At 31.5% G+C, this 16,476-nt stretch overlaps 1 protein-coding gene across 2 annotated transcripts in view; it reads left to right on the forward strand.

Annotated features, from left to right (window-relative positions):
* The window catches only part of HnRNP-K (Heterogeneous nuclear ribonucleoprotein K), a 137,215-nt gene that overhangs the window by 64,149 nt on the left and 56,590 nt on the right, over positions 1-16,476 (forward strand). For both annotated transcript variants that reach the window (XM_067267561.1, XM_067267562.1), the window contains exon 6: positions 613-685. In XM_067267561.1, the coding sequence (XP_067123662.1) occupies positions 613-685 (73 nt within the window). The remainder of the gene's footprint in view (positions 1-612; positions 686-16,476) is intronic.

Here is a 16,476-nt window from a genome sequence, read left to right on the forward strand (position 1 = left end):
CTTTGAAAGTTCTTCATGTGTGTTGGAATTTATAATAATTTTTTAAACAGTATTATATATATAATTAATTAACTAATTTACTATTAGATTTTAAATTATTATTTATAAAGAATATTTGATGGTAAAACAAAATGAAAATGTTTTTATTTTAAAAATGAGAAGCAAATTTAAAATAACTAAATAAATAATCCTTTAATTAATTGTCTAATGGATGTTATGAAGCTCTGTAAGACATTGAAGATCAAATTTTGACATCTCGTAGAGCTTAAAATACTTGACTTTTTTGAGATTTCAGATTTTTCTAACATCTCTTTTCAAATGTGCTAATTTGTTTTTCTGTAAGAAGTATACTTCTCAAAACATTTTGTTAGTTATCTGATGTCAGACTAATGTAGCTTTATTATGTAGTTATAAATTTATAAAATAATAATATAAAATACATTTAATTATTTTATATAATTTATGTATAATTTTAAGGTGAAAACTGAAATATGGTTTCTCGTAAATTTTGTTTTGAGGATTTATGGAATTTTTCTTTTAATGCATTTTAAATAACTCATTACATAGAATAAAAGATATATAATAATTTATCATAAATATTGTTTTATACAGGATTCTGTCTGTTGTGGCTGACATTGAAACTCTTGGTGAGATACTGATTGATATCATCCCAAAACTAGAAGATGTAAGTAAATGTTTTAAATTAATGAATAATAATTGAAATATATGAAATAAATAGAAATACTTTTTAAGTGTCCATTTTTATATTTATCATTTATTCAGTTACAAAAAACAAATAGTAAATAAATATATTAGATATTTTTTTATCTAAATTTCAATCTCACTAAATCTGCACCTGAAACATTCCTTCGTGTGTTAATTTTGAACCCATCACTTCTGCTTTGTATACTGTGAATAAGAAGTTTTTATTTTTGATTATTTTATAATTAAAACAAGAATGCAATAAAAATTGAATGTTTTATATTTGAAAATTATACACTTCATTAATATATGATAGTATGAAATAAAAATTTCTTAAGTTTTTAAACAAATGCTCAATGTCATGTGGCTAGTGATACCAGCATTCAGCTGAAGTTCAGCATCCTTTTCCTGAAAGAATAATGGCTGAGCAAGACTTTGCTACATGTAATTTGATAAATAAATAAATAAAAATTTTACAAAAAATTTTTTTGTTGAGAGAGGGGGTACCAGAAAGATATCTGCTAGAGATCATCTTTTGTGGAGGGGAAGACTGACTTAATTTTGTAAATGTATGCCATGTACAGGTGTTTTGAAATTATTTATTGCATTTGTATAAACTGTTAAGTGTTAATTTAATTTCAAATTTTCATTAGCAGATGAATATCTATTTTAGTTATTGGTATAAGAACAGAATGCTCCAAGTGCAGATGTAGCATGACTGATATTTAAATGAGGTGGAGTGTTAGCAAATCCTCTTCTGTGTTTGTGTTTGTTCTCAAAATCTGTTTAATTAATTTTGATTAAATTTGTTATTTTCCATTAATTGCTTTGAGGAATCCAAACATGTAATAAAAAATAGGGATCCATGACTTTGTTTTCATGATATAAAGTTGTAACATGAGTGCACACAATAAAGTTGTGCACTGTTCCATGGTTGCTAGCATGCCTTCTATGGGCATATAGAATTGAATTAGTTTTCAAAATTTTATGGGCCAATTTTGATGAAACTTTGCCATTTTCCATTAATTGTGATGGAGGAATGCAAAAATGTAATGAGGGTCCATTTAAATGTAAAAAATAGGAGTCCACGGCTTCGTTTTTGATATATACAGAAGTATTAGTGACAATGTTCATGCGCTCTGGTGCAACTGAATGTGCCTATTGGAATTTAGGCCTACGGGTTAAAAATAAAATCAGCATTACATCTAACAGAAAATAGGGCTCGAGAAATGAACAAAATGCAAGAAAAAGCAATCAATTGTGATTGCTTTGTTCTTGGATCACATCTCCATGTTGGCAAGTGTGAGGATTGTCTGTTCATAACTGGCCAATGCAAGGATCATCTCTTTCATGGCCAGAAGGTACAAAGATCGTATCTTCTATTCCTAACAGATGCATGGATTGCTTTTTTCCGTTCCGGATTGTTCCGTTCCGTTCCGTTCCACCTCATTTCTGTCATGATATGACAAAGTTCAACAATGTCTTGGTTATAATTTAGATCTCTCTAATATTTCATTACAAAATTATCAGAGATAAACTGAAATGTTTGAGTTTCTATTTTATGTTTTTAGTGAACTTTTTTTTTAATCAAAATAGTAATGCCAGCAATAGGCATGTCTTTATTTAATGACTATTTCAGTAGTATGAGAATATGTTTTTTAAACATAAATTCAATTCTAATTGATTTATAAATTTGAACCCTTCAGAAGTTATTTTGTGTGTGTGTTCATTTTTCTGTCATTTTTCAGAAAAAACCCCTAATGATGATGTTGTTTCAGTTGTTATGAATTTACAAAACAAAGATGCTTTAGAGTATTTTCTTACAAATTATTTTTTAGTATAATTTATTTCTGATTCTCTTATAGCTATAACTTTATTATTATTATTATTAAATTAGAATTACTATAACTTACATAATTGGTTTTTTTTTCTTAGTATAGTTATAAGATATAAAATTGTTCTGATATGCTCTAATAATAAAATGAATGACAATAATATGAAGAATTATTATTTTTTTTTTTATTAAACCAGTATTTGTATTATGATTTTTAAAAAATACATGTAATTTGTAATTAATAAAATGAATTAAATGAAAGCAGCACATCATGAGTAACTGCAGCAATAAATTTTAATAGACCAAAAATATTTCAACCTACTTATAGAAGTCTTCATCAGTTGGAACAAAATAATTTAGATTAAAAAGAACACAAAAACATTTTAAATAAAGTAGAACATACAATAGAAATATTTTTGACTTACATAAAGAAGTTAAATATTTTCTTGGCTTATTAAAATTTATTGCTGAAGTTATTCAATTTGGTTTTTTTTTAATATTAAAATTAAATATATATTGTATAAAAGTCAAAATATTTTATGAGAGTATTTTCATAATTAATATACAGAGAATATAATAATGCAGACTAATTTTTATGTTAATTATTGTTGTTAAAATGTAGCTGAAAATCATTGCTACGGATGCCCCTAGTGCAGCGGTTTCCAACCAGTGGTCCGCAAGAGCTAAAATACGGTCCTCGAAAGATTTAAAACTTTTATTCATTTTTAATTATTATTCCCACATTGATACAAACTGAATTTAATCTTTACTAAAAATGTTATGTTTTCTATTATAATAGTACTGTTAAAGCATGTTACTCTTGAGTTTAACGATTACTTATGTTAACAGTTTTGATTAAAGTTTATTTTTAGATTGACACAGTTTATTTTTCTTGAACCTTGTGGTCCATGCTAACAACAATGAAATCAAAGTGGTCCCTGGCCGAAAAAGGTTGGGAACCGCTGCCCTAGTGCATGTTCTAGGCATTTCTTGACCGATAACAGATATACAAACAGTCGGATCAATGGCTTATATAAGTAGATTTCCCAGCAATAACTATGATTGCCCTCTTCTGTTTGGGTATACTGGAATATCTTTACAACAGGATTTGGTGTGTTTGCCCCAAAATGTTTTTTGCTTCATGATAATGCTCCAACCCATTTAGCTGGAATTGTGTAGCAGTTTTTAGCTCAAAAACAAGTCTTCTTGCTCATTTGCCCATTGTATTCTCCAGACTTTGTATCATGTGGCTTTTTCCTTTTTCCATGATTCAAGATATATATGTAAAGTAAACAGTACAATTTAGAAGATATTTAAGCCAATGTGACATGAATTGAAGATTCTTGCAAAAGAAGAATTTTCAAGCAGTTTTCAGTGGTTGTATTAATGTTGCTTGAGAACGGGGCAACTGTAGAACATAGAAGATTTTTAACCTTTATTATTTGGACTGCAGTTTGAAAATTTCTCACTGTCGTTCATTCGCTTGTCTGTCCTTAATCTCCAGATCAGAATTAGATAGATGAAAGACAAGACCAGATATGGAAACCTTACAGGACAGGAGTCCCCAATTACATATGAATGTCTGATACAAACCGGAAGTCACGTTATTTCAATTCAGAAATTTTTCTGAAAGGTGTTAGATAGATGACTGGCATCACTCTATTGTTAAAGGAACAGTATGATGTAGAGGAGTAAGCCATTACCAATATGAGATGTAGAGCATATATTTTAAATTAAAGAAATGAAAAATATGATTAAAAAAAAATTGCAGCCTGGCACTGTGACAATGTCACAATAAATAACTGCTTGTTTACTTTTAGATTTTTTAGAATAGTCCTGGAACATTCCGAACACACAGTGTAGTTATCTTTATTTGTCATTTTTATTCTGTATATTCTTTTTCTTTCATTTATTAGTTCTTTAATTTTAAATTGTAGCACAAGCTTATTTTAAATATTTTGGATTCTAAAATGTAACATTTATAATTTAGAAATTTTTCTGATTCCAAATCTAAAGTTTGAAGTAGCAGAAAATGTTAGTTTCTTAAATTAAGCTATTGATTTTAAACAGTTATTGATTTGTTTGAATGACTCATTTAAATTCAAAATTATGTATCTCGGCTAAATTCGTGAAATACAATGCTATTAAGTGTCATGATTATTTTAATAAATAAAAATTGAGTCTTTATCGCATTTATTTTCAATAATGATGTATGAAATCAAGATAACATAAAAAACAATATAATAATTGTATAAATAAAAAAATTATAATTTATCATATTTGAAAAATTTTTCAAGAACAAAACTTAAAAATAATTATGGTTTCTCAAGAATTCTTGATCATAATCACTATTAGACAACAGATCTGCATCTTTGTGCTTAAGAAAATATAACATATGGAGAGATCAGAAATATTTAAATATTTTTAGCATCTCCATACATTTGACCAGGGTTAGCTTTTGTGTGTGTACTACTAGATGATAACTGATCTAGCAAAAAAACTGTTTTATGGATGGGCAGGTAGTCTGTATGCTGCAATGAATGAGCATGGCTAATCACTCCTCATAATGACAATAAACTGCTAATTGTTTTATTGTCCTGCAAACAGAAGCTTTCTTCCTGGTTAGAAGTGGGTCAAATTACAATGTTGTTTTATTTTGGAAGAATGTTTTCTTTAACGTTTAATAACTAGTTTTGTCAGATCTGATTATTTAAATTTTGTTTTACTTTTATATGCATTATTGTCACTCACAATGTTCCCTCTAAGCTGTGTGGCCACGCATGAGAATTTGAGCCATGCAGGTGAGCACGTACACTGATTTGAATTGTTGTTTACTTATTTCTCACTGTCTGCACCATGATTATTGCTACGTATATTTCGATTAAATATATTAAATCATTGACAAAAGATATTTTGTATGGAAGTATGTTTTAAAATGAATTTTAATCTCTACTTTATAATTAATTATTTTAATTTTTATAGGAAAAAATAAGATTATATATATATAAATGCATGCATGCTCAGAGAAGTACATGTTCTGCTCATCTACAAAAAAAATTAGAGGGAACATTGGTCATGCAGTTATCAAAAATTATTTATCTTACTATTGTTTTTACACATCTGAAAATTTTTTTCCTATATACTCAGTCTGTCAGGTTTATTGTCTTTTGTCAGAATTTGTCTCTGTAATTCTCTGATTTTGGCCTTAGAATAAATGGGTTCAAATTTTTTAGTTTTCATTATTTGTCAGATAGGGATGTGACTTAGTATGTGTGTGTTTTTCTGGCAATTCCCTGCCTTATGTTTTACCTCAAAATCAAATTCTTGCTGGAATATAACCCATTTGGTGATTCAAGAATTTGTATTAGAGTCTTTGTAGCTTATGAGCTATCCTAGGGTCAAGGGTCAGTAATAATGGCAAATTTCCTTCAGTGTAAGTATGGTTTAAAATATTTGGTGGCCCAGACTACTGCTAGGCACTCCTTCTCAATAGTGCTATAATGTTTGGGGTTTTTGTAGCTTTCAGCCCATATAAGCAATTGGCATTTTCTTTTTATTGTCTTCTTACTCAGGCTGTCAGGTTTATCATCTCTTGTCAGAATTTTATATCTACCAGCAGGTTGCTTTCTTTATTGTTTTCTCCTTTGTTATCGTCAATCAAAGCAGTTGTGTGTAGCAGTGGTTCTCAAGGTATGGTTTGTGGACTACTAGTTGTCTGCAGAGTGACCTAATCATTTTTCCAAAATGACTAGATCACTCTGCATACCACATAATCATAACTTTGAAGAATTATAATTTTAGAATAGCACATTTTAAATATAATATACACTAACATAATCTGAGATTTTAAGTTGGTAACTTTAGATTAAAGATTTACTTACTTTCAAATTTGCCAATCCAGTCTAATACTGGATTATGAAATCCTTGAACTAAAGAAAAGAGCTATTTTACAAGTTCTCCAATTTACATGAATGCAATGATATATATCCACAAATTGTCATGTGTGAACTAAAGGCATGATTTTCAAAGTTTAATAGACAATAGATTCCAGTGTGTGAAAGAAACTGTGCTAACTTTGAGTCATAGGTATTGTTAGAATCAGTCACAAATATAAAAAGCATTAGACTGATGTTTCTTAATTGGGGGCCACACATTTCAAAGGAGTCACAGTCCAAAAATCAACTTTTGGGGAGCTGTAGTTAGAATAAAATATACAAATTATATGAAAATAATTAAAATTTAATAGGTGAATTATTAGAGAAATGTATATAAATTATTAAAGTATTAGGAGCCATCCATAAATTATACTTAAGGGCAATTTCAGCCATTTTAGACCCCTCATCCATCCCTGTGTAAGAAACCGTAATATGATCCCCACCTCTTCCCTATCTTACGTAATATGTAGGCATAATTTTGTATAAAGATTTTAACAAAAAAAAATTTTTTTATGAAACCCTAAAAATCTTAGGTCCAAAATATATAATTACAGTAGAACATTGTTTATCCGAATCAGTTGGGGCTGTTCGGATAACTGATTTTTCAGATAACTGATTATGTACGAAAAAATGTATTAACCTATCCCATGTTGAAATTCTTCTTCGTTGTGTGTCGCTACACATTGAATTTTCGCCGATGTTAAGTCTAATGTAAATTTTTTAAAATAATAATTGTGGCTATTGTATCGTTAAAAATTATTTTTTTAGTTTGTACAAACAAAATAAATATATTGAAAAATATAAAAACAAAAAAAATTATACTTTAGAAGTTAATCTAGTATCAAAAATGTTCAATTCAGCACGACACAGTCTGACTGGAAAGCTTTCTGTTAACCAATGTTTCGGTTGATCGGCTTTCGGATAAATGATGCTCTACTGTAGTTAATTAATATGTACTATTATTTATAAAAAGACTATGTGAACAAATATAAAAAATTTAATGAACAATTTATTTTAAGAATTTTAGTTTTTAATTATTAACAATCTTTTCATTATCATCATCATTAATTAACGTCATAATATTCATTTTTATATTAATTTTAATTTTCACAAAAGAATGCAAAAAACTTTGACAGATCGACTAGCCAGTACACGTGTAAACAGAAATGTCATACAAAACAAAACAAGAGAGAAGAGAGAGAAACCCAAGGATCTAGATTATATTCTAAGACCTTGAGAGAAACCACCACATGGCCTTTCTTTCATGATAGAAAATGTGTGGAGCGTGAGTCTGTTAGCATTGTTATTTTATCATGTCACACAAGATGGCATTGGTACAACGAGCGTTCTTAATAGAAACTTCCAAATTGAAGCCAAATTCAAAACTCCACCACTTAACAAGATCAAAAAGTCAAAAATAAGAATATTACGTAAGACAAAATCTATTACCCCCTACCCCTGAGTAAGAAAACCTTGACCCCAAAAATACCTTATGTAATTTATGGACAGCCCCTTATATTTAAATAAAATACAAAAGTAAATTTGATAAGGAGAAATTTTGAAGTTAAAATGGATTTTTAATCAGAAAATAGATTTATTTCTTGTAAACAAAGACATACTGACTCAAGCACCTGTATGCAAAGTATATCTTTTTCAAAATTTTTTGAAGTATGTTTAATGTTAAAATATAGGCCTGTTGCATGTAGATGTACACTGAGTGATTACCTGCAAAATTTATGCAAATCAGATAAGATGGTACAGTAGTGTCACCATAGGACGAGATTGGTATAAAAAGGGATTGCTGCATGATTGTATCGACAGTTGTAGAGAATTGCATTTAAAGGTATGGGTAAAAGTTGTGATTTAACAGACTTTGAATGTGGAATGATTGTAGGTGCTAGAAGCAGTGGAGCAAGTATCAGAAAAACAGCTTTGCTTGTGAGGTGTTTGAGAGTGGCTGTTGTTCATGTGTACAAAGAGTGGACTACCAAACAAAATAGCAAGTCTCAACATAACTGCTAGATACTTGAGCTGAAAGGAGAGTTGCCAGACTTGTCCAGTCCAACAGAAGAGCAACAGTATGTCAGATTACAGCTGATCTTGGTTAGGAAACATCTTCAATTGTCTCTGAATGAACTGTTTGCTGTACATTACATTGTCTTGGGTATGGAAGTTGAAGGCCTGTTTGAAAGCCTTTGTTGTCTGTAACTAACAAGATCAAATGACTCAATTTGCACATGATCACAAAGATTGGACAGTAAATAACTAGAAAAGGATAATATAGTTTGAGTCATTTTCTCAATTGCACCATGCAGATGGCAGAGTGTGAATATGGAGAAAACATACTCTATTTGCATTGCCACAACACTTCATGCTGATGGAGGCAATGTTTTGGGAATGGGAAATGTTTTCCTGGCATTATTTGGGCCCTTTGCTTTGTATGGAATGTCTAAATGCCCAAAGGTATTTAAATATTGTCACTGATTAAGTACAGTACATTCAGTTATGTTAATAACCTACCCCACTGGAGATGGATACTTTCAACAGGACAATGCTCTATGCCATAAAGCATAAATTATCCAAAGATGGTTTGAAGAGCATGATGTAGACTTCACCTTACTTAGTTGGTCTCTACAATCACTGGATCTCAATCCAATTGAGTATTTGTGAGATGAGATCAAAAGGGGATATCAAGCAGCTGAATCCAGAACCATCCATTCTTAGAGAACTAGAAAATACAATTTATTGGATATGGTGTCTGATTCTGTTAGCCACTTACCAACATCTTGTAGAGTCCATACCAAAGAGAATTGCAGCAGTATTGTGAGAGAAAGGTGGTTCAACAATATACTGAGTAATGGTCATAATAAATTGGCCACTCAGTGTATAATGTGCATATGTCATGAAACTTCAATTTAGCACGTTCATTTCCTTGCCACTGGAATTAGTATAAAATGAAGTGTGGAGGTACACATTCCACTAATAAAAGTCTTTTCTCAATGTAATCTTGATTACTTGGCTCCATTGCAGTTTGATAAGCCTCATATCTCTGTTAACTGGTTATTGAGACAATTATTAAATTAATATTTTAGAGGCAAGAAGCTTACAATTATTCTAGCAATGTTAATATTACAGTCAGGGAATTTTGACATTTAAAGTTTTTGCGTAAAGGTCCTCTGATCATTATTGATCTCAGGAAAATTATTGTTTTTTTTTAGGAAATGGGAACTTTTGATATGAAATTAAGAAGGGGTCAAACAAACTGGTGGAGCCAGTGAAAATGAAGTTGCAACTGCCTTAGTGAAACAACAAATAGATAATTCTCAATGCACCTGTAATGTGCATGCAATATCACAGCAATTGAATTTGCCCTACCCTACAGTTTAAAAATTTGGTAGACAATATTGTAGTTATATCCTTACAGGAAGAAATTTATAGTCAGAAATTGCTTCCTGGTGATTATGCTTAGCAGAAATTATTTGGTATGTCCTTCATAGCTAAGTTTATGACTGATGATTCATGGCCCTGGAAAATTCTATGGAGTGATTCACTTGAATGATGATATGAACATGCAACTACCATGTTTGATTTGGATAAAACCCACACATTTATCAATAAACTTCTTTTTTCATCAGCTAAAAATCACAATATAGAACAAATTCACAGTATTCATTGTTGGGTTATACTTTTAAGAAACTGCATCTCTGCCAGTGACACATTCTGTCAATGCCCTAGGGCTGGAAACATTGCTTCAAAACTTTATTGTTGTACTTCAACAAAGAAATTGTTTGGATACCTGAATCATCATGCAAGATGATGTCAATATGAGCGGGTGCTCTAATGTAGGGTGTCCAGATTTTTTTCAGAAAATCTGGGGACACATGCCAATTGTCACTTTTTAGAGTATACAGTAGCAGCCTACATATATAAATACTGTCAAATAGGTACTGTACTGTACATATCCATGACTGAGACCTAAACATTTTAATTTTGATTGAGCTTGTTTGTTCAATCAGATAGCTCTCCTCCAATAAGGTTTATAACTATTTACTCTTGGTGGTTTTTTAAGCTATACTTTTGCACACATTTTAAAATTTGGCTCCTTTTTGGTACTTCCTTAAAAAAAAAAATTGGTTACTTCATTAAAAAATTATCAGGCAACACTGAAGACATTGGAGTAGTCCACCTTGTGGAAAATCTGGCAGTGACAATATTACAGTAACCACAAAGAAACAAAAAAAGTAAAATGGCAAGGCCGTATTCGGGACAAGACTATGTCTCGAAGACTCACTACTAAGTGGAAAAGTGGGATCACTTCAACACTCACAGCATGTCTTGGTCTATTCTCCAATCTCCTTTCCTATTGCTGGTTTTGAGTGCAATCATTCAAACTTTGTCACCACAACCACGAGGTTGTTTATGATGCATTTTCAGTGAAATTAATTTATCCAATGTCAAAATTTCTCTCCACTGCGTGTTACCTCAGGTTGAATTTTTGTCAGTGCCTAACAAAAATTTCCCATTTTTGAAAAAAATGATCATGGCTATTATATTGTCCGAAATTGTATTTTTATTTTGCACAAACAAAATATATATATTAATAAATGTAAAAAAAAAAATTGTATTTCGGAAGTTAGTTTTAATATAAAAATATAATGACGAGTACCATCTACTTTCAAGAATGATCTGATCCTGAAACAAGATATCTCAGGTCAACTGGTCAAGATCAGCACGTGGCAACCAGAGATATGTCGGGAATATCATGGGACAGGTAAATGGGTTTTTTCAAAGATTTGTTTGTCAAAATTTGATTTCGCAACATTTGCATTTCCAACTTCCCGACAAGCAACGTGTGCACAAATCTTGCACTCTTGCCTGTTTGTAGAAACAGTGTTGCCATTATGTATTTTGACTCTTTTTCAGTCCCCTGAGTACCTTCGAGTCTCTATTTTTTGTGTGCAACTGATTTGGGCACCTAATACTCTGTGCCAAATTGCAAGTCCTAATGTGTACTCCTTCATACCTCTAAGCTGGTCAGCCAGGATGGCACTGCAATTTTATAGCAATTTTATAAACCATGTCTGTCCCCATTTTTGACAAGAGTATGTCTTGTCAAAAATGGGGACAGACAGGGTCATGTCCCCTTTCCAGGGACAGAGGGTTAAAAATGAGTACTATCTCTGGAAGTTGGAGATAGATGGTCACCCTATCTAATACAGCAAAGGTTATTGATTGAAAAAGAAATTAGCCAATCATTTCCATGAGCATAGCATACCGCAATTAACAGACTTGGTATCAATCCTCTGATTTTTTGATTATGGGAATTTAAAGAGCCTGTTTTATAAAAGTGATTGTCTTAAAAGACAATTTTGCTATATATGAGAGGTGTACCTAATCCAGTTATGCCAGATTTATACTTGTATGAATTTGATGATGCGAGTTCTCTCACCAGTAAGTCTTGTGCCATGTACTGTTTACACACAACTGTTAAATTTGTTTTTAGCAGTTTCATTTTCAAGTGCTTGGTGCATTGGAACATTTCATACTTTTTCTCTGCAGTTATAAAATGTCTTGTGAACTTTGCTATGGTACATGTAAAATTTTTGTAAGAATATTGATTGAAAGAAAAATTAGAGTTAAGTATTTTACGTAGTTCTTATGTTTTCTTTTACGTTCCACGCTGACAAATTCACAAAGTGCTGACCAAGGATCCTCAGTAAACAACCTGTGGACGCCTTTTAGTGTGATAAAAGATGGACTGGAGAGGGATCTATGAAGAGTGGGTGGATGCAAGAGGCACAAGACAAAAAAATGGAAGGAGATTGTCACGATGGTTAAAAGCAGCAAGAGGTTCAAATAACAATTGAAGAAATGTAATAACGTCCCATAAACATGGATGTTTTTCATATGCTTCTAAACTTTTACGATCTTTCCTGAAACCTGATTTATTTTTTTAATCTTTAAAGAATTTGCATTTATGTAATTATCAGTCACAATAATAACATGAACCTGATAATTAACAGAAACAACTTTCAACAGCAGAATCTTTACATGCACAGATAGACTGGCATGGCCATTTATGTTCATGACATTTAACTTGGTACCAGTGTGCAATTCATCACAGAATGCCAAAAAGTTGGAAGTCTCTATATTTTTACATTTTTGCAAGCAATGATGCCACTGGTACATCAGTACATGCTTATGTGGAAAGTGTTTTTAACTGGTGCCAGCAAATTCATACATGTGTAAACCTGCCATTCTCTCATTGTGTGCATTGTTCATTGAATGCACACTTTACAGCAAGGAGATGGTGAGCATGTACACTAGAACTTTGTCTTTATTAGTTAATTGAACATTTTCACAAGTGTGAAATTTGATGGTGTAAAATTACTGTGCAACATTGTAATTTCTGGTGAGTTACAAATCACAGAATCTGTAATCACTACAGTAAGTTGTAATAAAATCATTTCAGTTTGTCTTTCAATATTTTTGAGTTACCTGAATTTCTTTTAGAACTTATCTAATGTTCAAATTGCAGTGACATTAGATCAAAATTTCCACCACCTAGGAAAACTAGGTGGTGGAAAACTAGTGCTAAACTTTTTTATTTGCATAATCAAAATCCTATGGTCAGGAATATATGCACATCAATTTTGTTCAAAATGGTATGTGAGCTTGTTATTGGAACATCTGGCACATTTCACTTTGCATGGTAGTTAAAATCTCACTCTTGACCCAAAAAAAGCTTTGTCTTTTTATAATTTTTATATTAATACTTATTATTTTTAAATAAAATCTCATAACAGATGGCACCACACACAACTTTAATGAGGTCACAGTCTGAGTCCACCGTGCAGTAGAAACACTCATATTCACCTACACCCAAAAAGAGCAAGGGTGTGCAAACATCGGCAGGGAAGATGATTCTCACCGTTTTTTGATTATCAAGGACCTCTCCTGTTCAATTTATGCAGCATGGCAGCACCATCAATGCAACATCCTATTGCAAAACCTTGCACACATTATGCACACAAATTCAACACAGGCATCTAGGAAAACTCAAGAATGAGGTTATCTTGCTGCATGACAATGCATGTCCTCACACAACCAACATGACAAAGTAAATGCTGCAGCAGTTTCGTTGGGAGCTACTTCAGCACCCTCCATAAAGTCTTGACCTGTCACCCTGTGACTTCCATGTTTTTGGGGAACTCAAAAGGTCACTTAAAGGCAAACGATTTTCCTCAGACGCTGAAGTGCAAGATGTTTTTGACATTGGCTTTGCAAGTTATGCCCTGTTCAAAGAATGTAGCAGGACACTGGCAGAGCCAAGTGTCCTGCTACATTCTTTGAACAGGGCATAACTTGGCTGGTGTCACAATGGGATAAGTGCCTTAACAATCGGGTCAATTATTGTTGAAATAAATTTTCTATTTCATGCTGTTGCATTTGGTTGGTTATTTATTGAACACCCCTTATATATTGAACTCAATGTCACAATGTTATTTCATAGCAATTACTAGTAGAAAAGGAGAAAGGTTAAATAAAAATCATTTATTAGAAATACTGTTATTAATTATCAGAAAACAATTTTTTTTTTTATTATTCAATAAACATTAAATCATATTATTATTATCATCATCATTATTATTATCAGAAACATAAAATTAAAACTTGTTGAAAATGTGATAGTGAATATAGAAAATTGTTTTTCTAGAATTAGAGAGCATTAAACTAAATTGCATATATTTTTTATATTTTCAACAAAGAATTGATTTTTTGAATTATAAATTTTTTCGATCACTATTATGAAAAAATTAAATTAAAAATTAATAATGTGTTATTGAACGAAAATTGTGTGCCTAAAATAGAGAGCGTATTTCTAGAAGGAAAAAAGTTAAGTTTTGTTGAGAAATAAGCAAATTAAGGCCATGGACTTAGTGATGTGAAGTTTCACACTTAATGTTTACACCTGAGAGGTGTTACACTGACCAAATTTACAAAAAAACACTAGATGAGAAGAAATCCTACTTGTATATGTTGAAAGATGACATTTCTTACTAATAAAAAAATATTAATAGTGTGCAGATGGCACCAAATCAAATAGATTTATCAGTTTAAACTTTGTAATTTTATACCTTGTTGACACAATAGTTTTTTAATTTATATTATTGTACACACTCAATATAAATTTTTATTTTATCCAAGTATATAAGCATAATAAATGACTATTAAAATATAAAAGTAGAATTTTGTTTGGAATTTTAGTAATTTTACATTTTATTTTAATTCGTGTGAGGTAATTAATTATAACCCATGGGCTTCATGCCACAGTCGATAGTTGAATGGAATACAGATGTAGAAATTTTGTGATGGAAGTAAGCCATTAAAATATTTAAAGGTATTAGGATTGAAATATTCTATGCATTTGAGAGATCAGAAAAACCTAAATTGGACTATTATCAACATCAAAGGAGCAACAATTTCAATAAAAATAAATGTAATTATTCTCATTTGATATTTTTATCTACCTTATAATCAACAGAATTTGCCATCTTTTCTACTGAATGAAAGTCGTCATCATTTATCAACACTAGAAAGTCCTCATGTATTCCCCCTGAAATTACTGCTTAACTTTGACTGAATGTTTTTCTGTTGCCACCAGAAAATATCCAATATATTTCAGAATAAATTTTTTCTTGATTATACAGATTTAAAGCTATTTATAATTGTTTTATGTTATATTTTAATGTGTAAGGCATGATTAACTGAAACCCATTACAGCTCATTTATTAATACAAACCAATACAATGAATTTACTAAGTAAGCACAAACAGAAACAGCAATGTTTAGGAATAAAAATGCAATACTGTCTTAAGAGAAAATGTCACTAACATTCAAACATACATCCCACTGCCTCACCAGGCATCAGGTACTGCCTGAAAAGAAGTATTGCGGGTATTCCTTGAACCATTCCAGTACTGCATCTTCGAGTTTGTCATCATTGTGGAAGCATTTGTCCTTCAGAAATTTCTTGAGAGGACTGAACAAATGAAAGTCATAAAGGGACAGATAAATGCTGTAGGATGAGCAGTCAAGAACCTCCCGCTGTTTCTTTGCTAACATTCCTTACAACATTCCAGAATACTTCCTCTTGATGGCTTGATGCAAGTTGTCCAGTGTCTGAGGGTAGCTCTTAACTATGTTGCTAGGCTCTTTATACTCCAGCAGTAGTAGTCTTTCATGGTCAAAACATGCTGTGAGCATCATCTTACCTGCAGAAAGTTGACTTGAATTTCTTGGGTTTTGGTGAGCTAGCATGCTTTCATTGCATACTGGTGGCTTTTCTGGATGGTTTGAAATGGTGGCACCACATGTTATCACCAGCCACTATGTACAGTAAAAAGTCATTACCATATTCCTTGTACCATCACAGATGTTGCAGACACAAATCTATACACTGTTCCTTATGGTTCACAGTCAGCATCTATGGAATCCATTGTGAACAGACTTTTTGATGCAACAATTTGTCGTTCACAATATTTTGAACTGAGCCAAATGACACTCCAAACTCTGTAGGAAGCAAACATAAGCTTTTTTGACAATCCTCCCATACAAGATTGTCAATCTTAGCAATGAACTCATCTATTGCTTTAACATGCACCTGCCCCAGATATGGCAGGTTGGTTGTTTGCTGACATCCTGTTCAGAACATGCATACCTAATCCTTTACTGTTATCTTCAATACTTATTTCTCACCAAACATAGTATTCATATGCCAATGAATGCTATGTTTGGTGCCAATGAATTTCACTCGTCTGATAGCCTTCTGCTGTCAAAAATTGAATCACAATGTATTGATCACTTCTTATGGATTTGAATCTCTGCCATATTTGCTCAGTGCCCGTGCAACCAAATGATCCATGCCAACAGTGCCACTGCATCATCACATATGCTGATCCCTCTTGTGAGTATTGTAAAATTTGCTGTTTTTCTCACTTCAAA

This window comes from Centruroides vittatus, unplaced genomic scaffold (assembly GCF_030686945.1).
Source record: "Centruroides vittatus isolate TY-2023 unplaced genomic scaffold, ASM3068694v2 contig_3060, whole genome shotgun sequence".
NCBI classification, from domain to species: Eukaryota; Metazoa; Arthropoda; class Arachnida; order Scorpiones; family Buthidae; genus Centruroides; species Centruroides vittatus.